This window comes from Bacillus rossius, chromosome 1, assembly GCF_032445375.1.
Source record: "Bacillus rossius redtenbacheri isolate Brsri chromosome 1, Brsri_v3, whole genome shotgun sequence".
NCBI lineage: Eukaryota > Metazoa > Arthropoda > Insecta > Phasmatodea > Bacillidae > Bacillus > Bacillus rossius.
Window position 1 is genome coordinate 324,336,311 of NC_086330.1, and position 17,883 is coordinate 324,354,193.

Genomic DNA, 17,883 nt, shown 5'->3' on the forward strand with positions numbered 1-17,883 from the left:
AAACAAAAATTGTTTCAGAAAATGTTTCTGGTAAAATTTATAAGAATTACAAACAATTCAAACTGATTAGCTAGTGTACCTACTAAGGGAATTATGCATTTTTTTTAAAATTCTAGCCCTAATTTTTAAAAACCCCTTGTAGCAATGGTTCGTCTAATAAAAAATAGTTTTAGACAAAAGTTTTAAATAAAAATTATAATATTTACAAACACTTGAACTTATTTGATAGTGTGTATATTAAGGGAGTAATGATTTTTTTTTAAATTTTACTTTCTTCTTTTTTTAACCTCTTGCAGCAATGAACCGTCTAAAAAATTGTTTCAGACAAACGTTTAAGATTAAAAATTATAAGATTAATACTTAATTGGTACGAATTCAATGTTGTACCTAAGAAGGGAGTAATGTTTTTCTTTTGTTGTATTCCACTCTTTGTTTTTTCAACCCATTGCTGTTACGGTTTGGCGTATCAAAAACATTTTTTCAGACAGATGTTTTTGGTATTACTCCTACGAGTTATAATACGTGAAAACGGATGTGATATTTTCCGTATTATGTGAGTTACTGCGATTTTTCTGTTTTTCAAAAAAACATTCCACATTTCTACCCCTTTGGTCGGATATTGCCCATTAACAAACTCGACGGAGATTTTGCACTACTAGATTCTATAGATCAGTTTGGAAGTGTTTTTTGAAAAATTGCGACAGTTATCGTTTCCAATAATTTGTGATATTTGTATAAAATATTAATAAACTTTTGATTAAAAATCGTTTTGAGTCTATGGACCATGAAACGAAAAAAACTATATAAACATTTTTTTTTCGAAAGTCGCACACCATGGTAACGGCTACAATAGGTAGTATTTCTTTTAAATATACCTAAAATATAATAATGTATATATGTGCCCGAAGTACTGGGGAATCAATTTGAAGATATTTAAAGATTTAACACAACGTATGAATGTTTATAACAAGTATGAAAGTACTCGTGTTATAAAACGGCCCCACGTCGGGTGCCAAATCTACACACAGCATGGTTCGTCAGTACAAGGAGAACATTTTTTTTAAGAGTGCGTGGGACCCACAGCGTGGTCTCGACCTAACGCCGAGGCCTGTGAGAACCAGAGGGTTCTCTGTCGCGAGGCGCTCTGTTCGGGGGGGGGGGGGGGGGGGGTCTCGTTAGCGGCGTCAGCACGTTCCGGAACTGGGATTGGCCGGGTGCGGGAGCGGAAGTCGCTATTCCATGAGGGGGATGGGGGGGAGTGAAGGCGGGAGAATTGGCGGAGACTGCAAGGAGGCAGGCAGAAAGGTTACAATCACGGTCCCCGTGCGAGGCGGGTGTCAATAAAGATGAAGTTCGGTGAGCACAACGTGCCTAAAAGGTCGGACCAGAATCTCTTACAAATATTCGGAGGGGAGGGGGTGAGGCACTGGTGGTGATAACGTAAACCTTGGATTTTCAGACGTACGTAAAATATTTAGACAATTATGAAAATTATGAATAGTTAGATTTTATCTTCTCGAAACTCACGCGCGACACTTTCAATCGCTCCTACATAACACCTAAGGTTTATCATCGCCGTCGTACTTGGAACAAGTGAACTTTTCTGACAGATTACTCTATCAAAGTTTTTTTCATTTAAAATTTAAAGATAAATATTTATTTGTAAAAACTTAGCAGAAAAAAAGACAACTTTCTATTGGAAACTATCTGATATCGTGAAGTAACATTTTTTTATGTTTTCCATCGCTATTATTACATCGTTTCTGCAGGTATTGTGCCTTTGTTTTTGCACATGTCACACTAAAAATATTTCATGTGAACGAAATCGTGGGCCCAGGTATTTTAAGAAAGGTCAAGTACATATATTATCATTAACATTATAATATTTTAAAAATTATTGTTTGTTTGAACTCAGTTAATTAAGTTTTTAATGTGTTGGTAAACAGTCATTGAATTTATTGTTCATAGATTTAAAGACAAACTGAAATGTAGTAATAAAATTTGATCGGTTTTTACTAAAATATAAAATTATAAAATTATTGACATCTGTGAAATACAATTATTTTTAAAATAAATTAACCATATATATTACATTTAAAATACATACTACTTATTACATATATATTTTTACTAATATTTTAACCTATGTTCCTTTGTAATTAGTAGAAATGTAGAATGAGCAGTTTACTCTTATTTGAGATTAAAGTATTGTTACGATTTACCTGCGGGTTCGTAAAGGATAGCCCAATTAAAGATTTTTATCACACACACAGTTTTATTTATTACCACTACTTGTCACTTACAATTAATCTTCTAAGATGGCAAATAATTAACTACACTTAAAGAAATGTCTATTCCCCAGTCACTCGTTCCACACACCTCGCTGGGCCGCACTTCCGGCGCAACTCTCGCCACAGCACCCCTCGTGGGTCTCCGCCGCGGGACTCTGTCACCGCACTCCGCCGCCGCCGTCACACCCTTCGCCGAGATCCCACACGACGACTCGCTCGCAACTTCACTCGGGACTCCGCCGCGCCCGCGACTCTATCGCCCGGAAACTCCTGACTCCACTGAACTCACTCACTCCCTGCCCTGGAACCTTCGTCCAAGGACTTCGCCACTCTGCCGCACCCGCGGCACTATCGCCCGGAAACTCCGCCGCGGGAGAGCTCCCGACTCCACTCACTCACTCAGACTCTCTGACTGACTCGAGGGTCGGCCCAACCTCCTTATATAGCCCTTGGGTTCCCGTCCAGAACAATCGGGCATGTCTCCGAAATATCGCGCGACCTTCGCCGTCGAAATGTGCAGAAACGCGTCGTAAGTCCTGTCGAAGGACGCGGCGGCTGCTCAAAGAACGCCGATAAACGCAACAAGCATCGGGTTCCCACAAAACGCGCCGATAAACATGCCTGAGTCCTTTTATTCCACAGTGCGGCCTCTTTTAAGTAACTCGATCTGAGGCAGGTGCGCGCTGCGACGGTCAGGATGTCGTGCGATAATATGACACGAGATACCAGGGAGAGGATGCAGGTGGAAGGGGGTGCAGACAGGCCGAACGAGCGCGGCGATGCCAAGCACTGCAGCCAAGCGCGATCGTAACATTGCCCCCTCCTTAAACCTGATCGTCCCGAACAGGTAATGCATCTCCTCCTGGAGGTCCCCATGCTACTCGAAGTTTAGGCCTCCTGCCTTTCCTCCATCGCGGACTGTACAGTCTCACCAGATAACCCTCTCTCGCATTAGATGTTGCTTCTCTCGTCACCCAGTGACACTTCTGCATTGCTGATGCCCAATGTTGTTCAGTCAGCCGCCCGAGCCAGGCCGACCGTTGCCTTGGACGGGCCCGATACTCATGAGAGTCTTGCTCATTGCCTTCCAATGGTTTCCTTGTTTCTTTTCTTTTTCTCTCTATTTTTTTCTCTCCTTACTACTCGTTCACACAGCATATCTTCCTAGCTCTTCTTGGTTCCTCATACCCTCTTCGTTCTTCTGAATATCTTCTGGACTGCACTCAATTACTCCTTGCACCATCTTCTTCACTCCTTGCACCATCTTCATCACTCTTTGTGTTTTCATTGTCTCTTCTCGGTCTTCTTTCCTCTGTTCTTGGTCTTTCTTCATCTCTTCTTGGTCTTCCTGCATCTCTTCTTGGTATTTCTTCGTTTCATTGTGCTTCTCTATCTCTTCTTGACTCATGTTCATCTCTCCTCGGCTCTTCTTCAGTTCTTCTTGGCATTTTACACTCTCTCTTTGGTTTATCTTCATTTCTTCTTGTTCAATATTCCACACTTTGTAACCCATCTTCACTACTTCTGTGCTTTTCTTCATCTCTTCTTTCATATTCATGTCCTGAATGTTTTCCTCGCTGTTCTCTTCACTGTTCTCTTCTTGGCTGGTCTCATCTTCGCTGATCTCCTCTTCGCTGGTCTCCTCTTGGCTGGTCTCCTCTTGGATAGTCTCCTCTTGGCTAGTCTCCTCTTGGCTATTCTCCTCTTGGCTAGTCTCATCTTGGCTTGTATTCTCTTCGCCAGTCTTCTCTTCGCTGGTCTTCTCTTCGCTATTCTTCTCTTCGCTGTTATTCTCTTCACTGTTCTTCTCTTCTCTGTTATTCTCTTCTAGGCTTATCTTCACTTCGGTCTTCATTTCATTATTTACTTCTTCCTGGCCATTCTTCATTTCATCCTGACCCTTTATTTCTTCCTGTCCCTTCTTCATTTCCTCGGGGTTATTATTGGACTCACTCTTCTTTTCTTCACAGTGGTTCTTACTCTCCTTCCTTCCTCTCTTCATTTCTTCCGTAAAGTTCTCGATTTTGGTTACCATTACTTCCGTATAGTTCTTTATACTGGCTAACATTTCTTTGTTATAGTTCTTCCAAATTGCTTTTATTTCTTCCAAGGCAACCCTTATCTCTTTGTATTGTTCGACAGTAAACCCTTCAGTAGCCATCTCTCACTAAAGCATTTACTAATTAAACAACCTAAATAATTTTTGTTAGATACTGTTCTTAATTTTAATAGACCTAGCCGAACCTTCTAATTAAATTAACAATAACTCTATTACATTCAAAAATATCACTGACTACAATAAACTCTAACTCTAGAAAAATCCAAATTCACTAAAGTTCTAAACACTAACTCTATTCTCGTAAACTAAATTATATTCTTAACTTTCCTGATAATAAAACATAATCCTAAATCTATTAATTAGGGCTATCCCACTTCTGACACCAAAATGTTACGATTTACCTGCGGGTTCGTAAAGGATAGCCCAATTTAAGATTTTTATCACACACACAGTTTTATTTATTACCACTACTTGTCACTTACAATTAATCTTCTAAGATGGCAAATAATTAACTACACTTAAAGAAATGTCTATTCCACAGTCACTCGTTCCACACACCTCGCTGGGCCGCACTTCCGGCGCAACTCTCACCGCAGCACCCCTCGTGGGTCTCCGCCGCGGGACTCCGTCACCGCACTCCGCCGCCGCCGTCACACCCTTCGCCGAGATCCCACACGACGACTCGCTCGCAACTTCACTCGGGACTCCGCCGCGCCCACGACTCTATCGCCCGGAAACTCCCGACTCCACTGAACTCACTCACTCCCTGCCCTGGAACCTTCGTCCAAGGACTTCGCCACTCTGCCGCACCCGCGGCACTATCGCCCGGAAACTCCGCCGCGGGAGAGCTCCCGACTCCACTCACTCACTCAGACTCTCTGACTGACTCGAGGGTCGGCCCAACCTCCTTATATAGCCCTTGGGTTCCCGTCCAGAACAATCGGGCATGTCTCCGAAATATCGCGCGACCTTCGCCGTCGAAATGTGCAGAAACGCGTCGTAAGTCCTGTCGAAGGACGCGGCGGCTGCTCAAAGAACGCCGATAAACGCAACAAGCATCGGGTTCCCACAAAACGCGCCGATAAACATGTCTGAGTCCTTTTATTCCGCAGTGCGGCCTCTTTTAAGTAACTCGATCTGAGGCAGGTGCGCGCTGCGACGGTCAGGATGTCGTGCGATAATATGACACGAGATACCAGGGAGAGGATGCAGGTGGAAGGGGGCGCAGACAGGCCGAACGAGCGCGGCGATGCCAAGCACTGCAGCCAAGCGCGATCATAACATTATTTATAGATTTTCTTAAAAATTTCATTTTAGCTGACCTTAAAACTTTCATAAAATCATTACGTTAAAATATTTACTAAAAGAAATTTTAGACATGTTCAAACTTAAAAAAAATAAAGTAAATGAACCATTTAACATAAATATTAAATATAAATAAATTTCCTTGTTTGATTACAAATGAATTAAAAACATATCAAACAAACGTAGCAAAAATAAAAATACGTACAGTTATTAGTATGGAAGTGATAAAATAAAATTTTAAACAAAAAAGTTGTGTTCAAACGCCAGATGTGTAAACCAGCACGAGGTTTATTTTCAAACGAATGAAAAATATTTAATGTAACAAACAAATTGAAAAAAAAAAAAAAATATGCTCACATATTTAAAATGTTGAACTAATAGTTACATATTACTACAACTGGCTTTAAATAAAAGCCGAAAACAATGAAAACTTATTTCTTTATAAAGGAATTAAGCTACCATTAAACTGAATATTGAAATTGGCAAAATATGCTTCAAGTATATTTTTACATTAGGTGAGTTACATATTTAGATATTTGGAAGTCTAAATTATACACAATGTTACAAACGTGAGCAGGGCCGCGGCGCACGCTGATTCGGATCTGGCTGGCGGCCCAGCACAGCTACTGACGTCACGTAGCCGCCGCAACGTGAGACGTGCCGCGCGTGCCTGGTGGATTACAAGGGGTCACCGCTTCTCCTCCCTCCCCCCACTCCCCGCGTGGCGCTCTATCTCGGAGAGTTATCTGACACCTGACAGCTGGGGAATTCCGCGAACCGCCGACGCGTGTCTCGAGATTTCTGGCGTCGGGTCGGCGTGGAATGACGCGACTGGCCCCAGCCGCGCTCACGACTTCTAGAAGTGGCGCCTGGGCCTATATAAGCCCGGGACGCCGGCCTCCAGTTCAGTTGATAGTTGAGTTCTCGGCGATAGTTGGGTCGCGAGAGGCCCGAGAGAAGTTCCGAACGAAGCGTCGAGCGGACTTCGGCGAAGGTAAGTGCGACGGCGGTGCGCCATATTTGCGGCCCAGCGAATTGTGCGGTGTGTAAAACCGAGTGACTGTGGAATAAAATTATTTTTAAAGTGTAATTGATTACTAGGCATTTTCAAAAGATTATTTGTAGTGATGTAAATATTGGCGATCAATAAAACGGTGTAGTAAAATCTTTAGTTGTGCTATCAATTTACGACCCCAGTAATTGTCCCACGACAATTATTTCATTATAATAATCGTAAGAATATTATAGAATAAGAAGTGTTCATTTTTGAAACAATTAAAAAAATTAATTATTCTTAGAAACTGTTTTAACAAACAATTTTGTTTTAGGAAGGAAAAAAAATTGTTTTGTTTTAAAAATTATTGAGTTGTTAGTTTGGTCTTATGAGAGATTAGAACTCAAAAACACTTTTATTAGAATGAACTTTATTGTTGCTGTGGGTATTTTAAAGACATTTTGGATTTAATAGTTAATGACTTAAGAAAAGAGCAGTAATGTTGATACAACATTAAGAAAGAAACGTTTTCAATCAAAATAAAATTATTTTTTCAATTTAGATACATTAAAATCAGCTAGTTTAATTAGCTATCTAGTTCAGTTTTTAACTGTCTTTATGGAAATTGATCAAAATAATGAAAATTTGTTATTTTTTGTGACATAATTATATTAATTTTACATTTATATCTAGTTATTTTAGTTATGTTTGTCGGTTATAAAGTAAAATACTAGTAGTGATTTTTAATTATTATTATTATTATTTTTTACTTTTCTTAGTTATCATTGAGAAAAGTTTGAAAGGGGTGTACTTACCATATATTTTCCCCTAAATTGTTAAATGGAAATGTATTTTTTTTTTTAAATTTATGACAAATTTTTCAGTTTCTTGCTGAATTAATTGAACTTAAAAAAGAGGCTATGTAAAACTAACTGTAAGTGAATTTATAGGCAATTGATTTTTTTTGAAGATTTTTTGTAAGTAGAAATGACGTTTGTCAAACAGATTTTTTAATATTGCGCTGCGCAACTTTCTGAAGACATCGTGGTTCGTCGGTCATCGCCTCTCCACCCTAACTTTCCCCTTCTACCCTTATCCAAACATCGAATCCGCTCCCCTAACCACGAAATACCTTTTTTCCCCTTCGATTCCTTCCCCTACCGCCCCTCCCCGCAGGGTCCGCGCATACGCGCTTGTGGAATTTTTTTGAATAAAAAGCCAAGGGCGTAACGGCATCGACCTGCATTTGAACGTCGTCAACCAGGTCCTAATACGTCAGCGAATGCCCCAGCGAGGCTTCGAGTGACTCATAGAAAAGTAATCGTATTGTCTGTTGATGGTTGTGTAGTGGTCGCACCGTAACTATGTAAATTGAACTTGGGTTACTTTTTTCTTTCAAATGTAGTTTTCGGCGGTCACTGCCAAAATGCTGCTTTGATTAACTAGCCAAATTGTCTGCGTGATGTTCTCTGGATCGTCATAATGCTCGCCGAAGCTTCTCCTGGTGGTATTCAAGAAACTCTGAGATTCTCGTAGGAATGTTATTCCTTGTTTGTCTCGTCATCCACTTTGTGTCTGGTGTGTTTTTTTTTGTGGTTGACGCTTATTCTTTAATTAAACTTGAAAATCTCCGTCCTATTAGTGTCTTTTCACCTTGAGTGCTCGGGCGTACTGAGTTATCTTCTTTTAATATTCACGTCCTTAATTGTAATCGTTTTAGTTTTGCGTCATAAATATTCTTGTTTTATTGTTTTCCTTTGTAATCTATGAGCTAACATTCAATATGTGTAGTTATCCTGAATTGCTCTTAGATTGTTTTGCTGTTTGTACTTTACCTATTAATTTGTCTGAGTGAGATAGGTTTTGAAAATGCTTTTGTGTAGCGGTTGTTTCCACCTTGCTGCCTGAATGTCTCGCGAGGAAACTTACATAATCATGTTTGAACGGGGCTCACTCCTATTTGTTATCAACTCCACCAGCTCCACTGGCCTTGTATTATTTTAGAGCGCTAAATTGTTATTGAAGTTTGAACTCGTCGTCCAGTTACTTCTCCTTATAAAAAATGTGTAATTTGAAGATTATTTTCAGTCTTTGTATTGTGTTACAATGTTGTTTTTCCGCCTTGCGGTCTTGTGATTATACAAGCTTTGTTTGGAACAAATCTCTGCTGTTGTCTTTGGAATAATATGTTTTCTCAGGATCTAATCGTTTGATTCAACACTCGTATGCTCCTTTAGCGTGCTGGTACCATAACCAAGTTTTTCTTTGACTTAATGCGCCTTACTTATTAGCGAGACTTGAACTCTACCGGCAGCAAGCTCGCACCTCTACACTTCACTATATTAATTTCATAATATTTATAAAAATACTTACGAAATGTGGCATGAAATCAGATACCTTTCTGAATGTCAAATGCAGCCTACCAGGTGTCATTTTATTTAAAGAACTTTAATATGTAATCATGTATTTTGTCTTAGTAAATTACTTGTATTTGTCAGTTAACGTTTAGTAAATTAGTGATCATTAAAAAAATATTAACTATATTTTTAAATAACGCAGTTCATTAACATAATTTGAACTAAAAGTTTTAAAACCAAATATATTTATGATAGTAGAATGAATCGGCCAATCCAATATACATAGTTTGTTTACAAAACCATAATCTTTTGGACATATATTAGTTGATACGCTAAATAGTTTTTGTAGTATAGTTATATTTTTGGCTCTAAGTAAGACCAAATAAGGCAAAAATATACATGCAAAGACAAACAGATTGAAAGGTTATATTATTTTCTTATTTTTCTTCGAAAAATGGCCGAACAACGGGGCTGATGTAGTTTTACTTTCCTTTATATTTAGTTTTGATTACGTGCTGCAGAAAACTTAAGAGCAGACACAGTTGAAAAAACTTACCACATTTGACTAGAAAACAAAAAGAAAACAAAACCAGTATTCAAATAACATTTTTATTTGTCATACAGTAAATGTGGTCGTTAATCACGGACTTCAGTTTCGAGGGAAACAGTTAATTTACAAACATTTGGAACATAAAAGTTTCTATATCAGATAAGGTAAACATATTTTGCTGTCTCATATAAAATCTTTCCATTTACATACTGACATGAAAAAACAATAACATTCATGTAATGTAATTTTTATTATTAATAAATGAATGAAACTTATTATTTCAAAATTAAATTATGAATACATAATGAATTTAAAATGGTTAAACAATTAAATATACAGTAACAGAGAAGTAATGATAATGTTATTTAGTAGATATTATGATCTCCTAAATACTATTTTTTTTGGAAAATATTTAAAATAAGAAATGGTCAAAACAATTTTTTGGCACAATTTGCCTCAGCAATTATTTTTTATAACAAATGCATATAAATAAAACCACAAGAAAACTGGTACGTAGTTTTGGTCATGTAATGTAATTCTTGCCATTTAGACCTGTTAGCCAAGAGTTTTTTAGGTTCTTAGCTAAGTTTCAGGCCTCAAACATTCTTGAAAGACATAATTGGGGAGATTTCAGTACGATTTTGCGCGTCTGTTTTCATCCACAACTACACGCAATTACTTTAACAGTAATAAATACAAAGTTACAATATCAAAAATTACAACCTTTTTTACGTTTGTTGCAATATATCAGAAAGATGGTAATTCATACAGCAAATGACAACAGGTGAAAGTCGACAAATATATTGGATATTGACAGATTTTTTTTGAAAGACAAAGGAACCATTGGAAGATTAGTTACAATTAGCTGTACAAGTATGGATACACACGACAAAATACAAATACAATAACTGATTTATTGTATAAAATGGTTTTGGATACATTTTGTTCCCATTTGGTGGAAAGATTATTTGAACAATAAGTTATATGGAAGGGATTTTTTTTCTCGGGTTGATGGATCTTGCCTTAAATTATATATATATATATATATATATATATATATATATATATATAGGTTTTTCAGGCCCACATACTACATCAAAGGAACACTTGAGAACAACCAAACTACGACACAGTGGTTGCCACCTTGAAATTACTAGGCCGCTTGAAAAGAAATGTTTCCCAATTTATGAGTTCGAAACTGTAACACATGATGAATATTTTCTTGTGTTAGTGTATGAAGACGTTGTGCTAACACAGTTTCTCTTTTTGTGCTGTTTCGCACCTCAACTGGAACTTTTATGCGAGTAGAAACGTCACATAATTGTCTACGAGGTAATTAATATATATATTTGTTAATTTTTTAACACAGAATATCACGAATTGGAACTCGCATTCAACACGCACAGCTCTCCTACACGGATGTCCACAGATATCAACGTACCAAACGCACACCTTCGATCCACGCCGGACGTAGAATGTTTTGTTACTCTCAGTCATACGGAAGTCGGCAACTGTAGGCAATAACAAAGATAATGAATGGCCAGCCGCGAGTTTCCAGGAAAGAACATGGATATAGGAAATACTTAATTTGTGGCTCCAGCATTGAACCATGGAGGTAAAACGTTGAGGAGTTGCGTTGCTGCATTAATAATTGAAGTCAATATTAGAATCATCCCCCATACCAATTTTCCACCAGGAAAATTCACCATGTAATTTTATGATTATTTTAACACAATTTGGTTGCTGAGATAAGGATAGTATTAAAAAATTTATTCACGTTATGATGGCAATTCCTTTCAAGCTATTAAAAATATTAATTATTTATTTACCAACAAGAAAGTTTTCAACATAAAAAAAACCTTCAGGGGCTGTCAAAACAAAATAGCTGGACCGATTGTAGCGTTCCAGCTTCAAACACATCTACCATCCTTAATCTCCCAATAGACTCTCCCACTTCCCTTCCCTTTTCCACCCTGGAAGAGATAGCGTTACCAAAGTTGTATGATTTGACTTAGGTAAACGCAACAAACTGCCTTTTCTGCTCTATTTGTGCTGCGGAGTTGAGAACTGCCCCTAAATAAATAATAAATGATCCAAAATTTTAAAATTTGTTGTCACACTATAAATATTTTCTTTAAAAACTATTTTTGATCCGTTCTGGAGATATAGTATTTTTCTTGGCGAGGTGTGAATCAGGAAGAGGATTTTCCCCTTTGCCATATGACATAGCCCGAGTAAGACTTTGCAGCGAAGCACATTCAGCCCTCAAAATGTATAAAGGTATTTTTAATCAACGTTTGTGTACTTTATTTAGGTATATTTTAATAAATACATTATAATTTGTTAGGAATTGTATAACTCTCTTAGCTAACACCATGTTGGATCCGTTCAAAGTTATTTAATTCCCCCGATACACTTCCCACAAATTTTCATATTTTGTCCTTGACCATTCGTCGTTGTAGCACGCGGTGTAAACGCGGGCCCTTCGCCTGGTTAACCTTTAAAATATTTGTTTTGATGATTGGCCACCATGAAGACTTCAACTACTGAACGAAAATCCAGTCCCTGGTCTAATACCTCCATGCGTTGAACGGCTTACTCGGCAATGGAACTGACGGAGAGACCCGTGTCGTGACGCGTGAAGTTGGAGGGTCATCGAGGTCGCACTCTGTGCGTCCCACGTTAAGTACGTGGGGGGGGGGGGGAAGGAAGCGATTGATGTGTCTATAAGACTGCAGTTGCAGTTTTTGTGGATCCTCGGTTGGCAACACTCGAATTCACGTGAGCACCGAAATCCGCACCGAAAGGTTTTCCGAGCATAATATGGAGGTCTCTTCGACTAAGATTCATTGCACAGCTAGTGTCTGTTGGAGAACCGTCTTGTAGAAAAAGATCGCACGTGATAATTTTTTTTTCACGAGCGAATCATAAAGCCGGATGAACGACAATGGTGTTTGAAGCAGCTGTTGCATCATGATGAAAAGAACTGGTTAGTTTTTTTTGTCCGTCAGAAAAGAGTTAGGTGGATGTGTTACGACCGCCGTGGTCGCGGGAAGAGGATACATTCGCGGCAGTCGCGTGGCAACGGTCCGGCTTGTCTGGCTTCGCTATCGCCGGCTGGACCCGTCGGGAGGGGCCTGGGGGGGACGCTGTGCTGACGGCCCGGCCGGCGATCATCGGCCCAGGCAGCCGGCCTGGTTGCGGTCGCCCAGGACCGCCGGCGGGATCCAGTCCTCGCGCGGGTCCACGGACAGCCGCCGCAGCTCCTCCTTCACCTGCAACCAGCACGAGGCTCGTCGGGTGAACCACATACCCCTCTCCGCAACCACACAAACATTCTCTTCTTGACGTGAATGCGTCTTTAAAATTGTATGAGACAATTAAAAAAAAAAAAACGAATGATTACAAAATTGGGGGATTCATTTTGGTGTTGCAGCTACATATCTATCATCTCCATTAAAAAATTTAATTACACCACTGGATAGCTAAAGGATCAAAAAATTCGTTACGCTAAGTGAGGACTGTGACGCATCGCGCGCGGTGGAGGGGGAAATTCCGCCATTTTGAGGTCATTCTGCTGCGTTTCGAGGTTTACGTTTAGTACAACTTTTGACTCGGAGAAGCTACGACGTTCGTTTCAGTTACAATTGTCAGTTCTCGTCAAAATCTATCGATTGCATATATAAAAAATTAGTGTAAAATAGTTACAGTGAATATATGTGGTGTTAAATTAAAAAATATGTATATACTGGTAATCAAAAATATATAATGTCGGGCTATACGCGAATTCTTCTTAGTGTTCAAATATTATTATAACATACATAAACTAGCGTTTTTATATTTTGTATAGAAAATATTACTTGTTACGTACACGTATTCACGTACAACACACGGCCGTGTCCATGACACAGCCACACCTCATTTCCTTAAATTTTTGTTAATTTAACAACAATTTCCACATAATATCACCCAAATTTCGTAAATATGTACATTTAGCCTACATGAAAACAACTGTATCACAGTACCTCCAATAGTTAGAGATATTAGTAAAACTGTCCTTGAATAGCTTTTTAGTAATAATGCACAAATTGATAAGCACACTAATTGTTCGCTGTAGATAATGGTAAGCTATTACCGAAAACGGTTTACAAATTCTGTAACTTTAACTAATGGGGGTACTGGATCAACACAATGCATAAATGCCCAGTATTGCTGTAAACACTATTTTGTAGTGATGTAGTTGTTTTCACGTAAATGTACAAACTGACAACTATATGTTTTATAATTAATTACTTCTGTTTAAAATACAAAACATAGTACATTGTATATGACACAGACTATATGTACCACCAGTAGAGATTCACAGGATTTCAACCGTGCACGAGGCAACTCGCTCCTACGGATATAGTCGGTTCACGTAAGATGCTCGCGTATTTGTCACCGTGACATGTTCTGCCATCAGAACTCGCAGGAGAGAGAGGAGGGAGTGAGGCTTAAGTGGATGGAAAGGAGGCTCCGGGCTCCGCGTAACGAAGCTGTTCATCTCCGGAGTCTTGACGCGGCCACACATCAAGAGGAAAGTGATCCACGACAGCATTCAGCATGGGACGTGAGAGAGGAAGAGTACAGTCACGGCGACTACGAAATACAGGGAAACAGTCTGCGCAGAGTAGCAAACCAATACAGAAGCAAAACCTGCGTGCGCTGAAATAGATCGAACAGGGATAGATCTGGCAGACATTTCGGAGAAACGACTGATGGTTTAACTACAACGACTCTTCGTTCGTTGCCGCCTAGTTTCATGCATCGGCTATCATCGGACATTCTTGGCTTGGTATGTTGCGTTCTTTCTTCCCCTCATTTCCCCGACCCGCTCCTTTTTTCACCCTTACCGGCCTTAATTTTTACAAGGAATTTTTATTTTATTTGCGGAAGCTTACTTTGTTACGCCTTTTTTAACTCACGCACAGCGTGCCTCTTCCTTATTGCCTGATAGTCTTAGAACGAGCACTGCAGTTGTGGGCGACAGTGCTGCGTGACCGATCACTGGTGTAAGTGAATAGTTTAAATTTTGAATTCTGTTGGCAATGAATAGTCATTGTGTATTCTTGCACTTCCTTTTGTTAAATTCCTTTTGGCCACCACAGTCAAAATAACGTTCATTCTCACACGTGTTTTGTCTCTCTTCGTTAAACTGTTAGTCTGTCTTGTGTTGCTTTCGACGCCCGTGATCGGCGCTCTGTCATTCACTCGTTGAGTCTTCGAAGGCTGTAAAATTTAACTTTGCTCTTTGATTTTCATTATCTTCCCCATTTGTAAATTACCAACCAGTATTATCAAATTTGCCTAATTGATTTGCTCGCCTACTATGACGTCGACCCAGAGGCCACCCTAGCTCCTACAGGCCGTTATGGCGCGTCACCGCCTTCTTCTGTGCGCGGGCGTGTGCGGGAGCCAGTGGTGCCACCTTCAATAAATCAGTGTCCCTCCGACGTAGTTTTTTATGTATATTTTCTTTTCTTTCAGCAGGACATAATTTTTATTGTAAAAACTATAATATCATCCATCATGTATAATTTAAATTAGAAGGGTAAATAACATGTATTTTAATATGCACGGGGTGAACAAGTCGCGGGTTCCCGTCCACGAGGACGTGAGATGCTGCACGAGACGCGCGCGGGGAGGGGGTCGGCGCGAGCAGAGGAGGGAGTCGCGTCTGGAGAACCGCGGAGGAGTGACGTGTCGGCCGCGAGCTCTCGCCAAGACGAGTGAAACGGGTGAGCATAGAGGCCTCCGGGCTTAACGACAGTGACGCGGGGAATAGATCAGCAACAGTCTTCGAGTCGTGTCAGGCAGTTCGAAACTATGGAGATTAGTATGTCAACTATTGCCAAGGGGTCGCCTTATTGTAAATAGTTTAGTTTTCTTTTTATTAGTGTTTCATAATTTTTTCCTTTCCTCTCGTATGTATGTATATATATATATATATCTTTATTCGCTTGTATAGTCATGCATTGCCTAGGATAAAATAGTACCATTGTGTCATGGACGAGACCTCGCCATTTTAATGGGACATTTCAGAAACTGTGTCCGCAGGTAGTGCTTGCCTGAATTCGCTATAGGACAGGAAATCAAAGCCCTGCCGGTTTGGGACAAACGCCATCGGTTAGCGCCGCGACGCCGGCGCCTACTACTTCCCATAGGCGGCCGTGTAAGGGGAAATTCTCGTGTAGTCAGGCCTCACCTAAGAACGGTCGTAGGCGGGAACTGCGATAGCCCCGTGCCAGTGCAAATAGTGGCCAATAAAAAGAGTGAGTGCCACGAAACCCTATGTAGTTTCATTATTAGCAGGCTAGATCCTCTTAACTGCCACGCGGCCCGAAACCCACCCCCAACTGAGCTAGCCCAAGAACCTACACAACCAATAAGGGGATCAGCCCGCTCGACGACAAGTGGCCCCCAACTAGGTGGCAACGCATTCTCAAACTTTCAAATTTTCAAAACTTTCAATTTTTTTTAAAAAACTTTCAAACTTTCGAAATTTTGTCTCAAAGGGCGTAATTTGGCAAAGTGCGGGTTGCCAAGAACACGGACAAAGTGGGCGGAAAGGACATCACGGACATTATATGGACTGGAGTAGCGTGCGACGTAGCGCGAGTTGCGTCACGCGAACGGCGCGGGAGCTGCCTGGCGCGGCGGAGCGGCGGAAGCAGGCGGAAGGAGCGGCGCGGGAAAGAGATAAGGAGACGCATCCACGCCGGGATCAGGTTCACGCGGGAGAGAGATAAGGCGGCGCGGCCCACGCCGGGCTCGAATTCGCGCGGTATCGCGCTGCGGCTTATCGCGCGCCGAGAGGCGAGTTCGCCGACCGAGCCGAGAAGGATCGGATAACCAAGTGAAGCCGGGTGACGACCGGAAAAATGGAGGGACCGGATGAGACAAAGGCGAGGGTGATGGACACGTGTGTGGGGTGTGGACTTCCGTTCAGGGGGAGACACGGACAGGACCTTTCGTGCGAATGCCCATGGGGACTAGCGGACGTGAAGAGTAGCGGGGAGAGTAATGACAGACAATCGGGGAGTCATTTACCGGGTCACCGCGACGAGGGCGTTAGAGAGCCCATAGGTCATGGTCATCCGAGTATAGTGATGCGAGTGGTCGAGGTGGCTAGCCCATTACCGGAGTTTGCGGGAGAACCGCACGAAGATCCGAGTGCGTTTGTAGCCGCGTGTGTGGACAGGCTTAGGGGAGTGCCACGAAGGGACTGGGTGACGAGAGTGTGTGGCCAGTTACGGGGCCGGGCGGCGAAATGGTGGACGGACACGGGGGACTATCTATCCGAGTGGGGAGAATTCGAGCGAGCACTAGAGAGGCGGTTCAACGGACCACTGGCACGAGCCGAGTGTCAGCGACAACTTTACAGTGTACCACAGGCCGCAGGGGAGAGCGCCGAATCATTTATCTATAGGAAGGTGCGGTTGCACCGGCGAGTGGGGCCGGAGAGAACAGTGAGCGAGGTCATGCCCGTAATATGCGAACAGTTGTTGCCGTCGCTACGCCCTTTTCTGCGACGGGCCGTGGACCTAGAGGTATCCGAGTTCGTGGAGCTGGCCCGGGAGACTGAAATGGACTTGGCAGCAAGTAGGAGGGAACTCTGGGCAAGAGAGTCACGACGGGAGCCTAGGATGACACCAGTGATGTCACAAGAGACTGTGACACCCGAGGACGCAATGACATTGGTCCGATACAGGGGCGGGGCCACACCACAAGGGCAGAGGACGACAGGGGGACCCACACGGGAGACCAGAACACGGTCAGAGGAGCGGAGTACGAATCAGCGGACGAGTGACAACCGTCCACCCAGGTGTCAGTATTGCCGCAGCCCGGAGTATCACTGGCACGCGGAGTGTCCAACCAAGGCGGAGTTGTGGAGGAAGATGGAAAGGGAAGGACGCCATCCGGGAAACGGACAATAGGGGGCAGGGACAGAGTCGGCCACTGCCTCCTAGATACGAACCCGGACAACATGACAGAAAAGACCTCACCGAGCCCGAGGACGAGTCAGCCCAACGACGCCCGCCATGACACCAGCCACAGGGACGAGAGGAACACAGGGACGTCGCCCGCCAAAAGTGACAGCCCCACTGGGCAGCTCGGAAGAGACACGAGGGACCACGGGAACCGCAGCATGGACGCCACAGCAGACGGGGGAGCCAGTAGCAGTCCAACAGCAGGGGACAGGTCACCACCAGAGGAGCAGGGGGCTCCTCCAGCACAGCTGGGACAGCTGGGCACGGACCAGGCGGCGCTGCTCCGGGTGCCAGTGC

General features: G+C 42.0%; 1 protein-coding gene across 1 annotated transcript in view; it reads right to left on the minus strand.

The window, feature by feature from the left end:
* Window positions 1-12,729: 12,729 nt before the first annotated feature.
* LOC134528038 (dipeptidase 1-like) overlaps window positions 12,730-17,883 on the minus strand; it is a 318,410-nt gene continuing 313,256 nt past the window's right edge. The window contains exon 10 of the mRNA XM_063361232.1: window positions 12,730-12,831. Within this exon, the coding sequence (XP_063217302.1) occupies window positions 12,730-12,831 (102 nt within the window). The remainder of the gene's footprint in view (window positions 12,832-17,883) is intronic.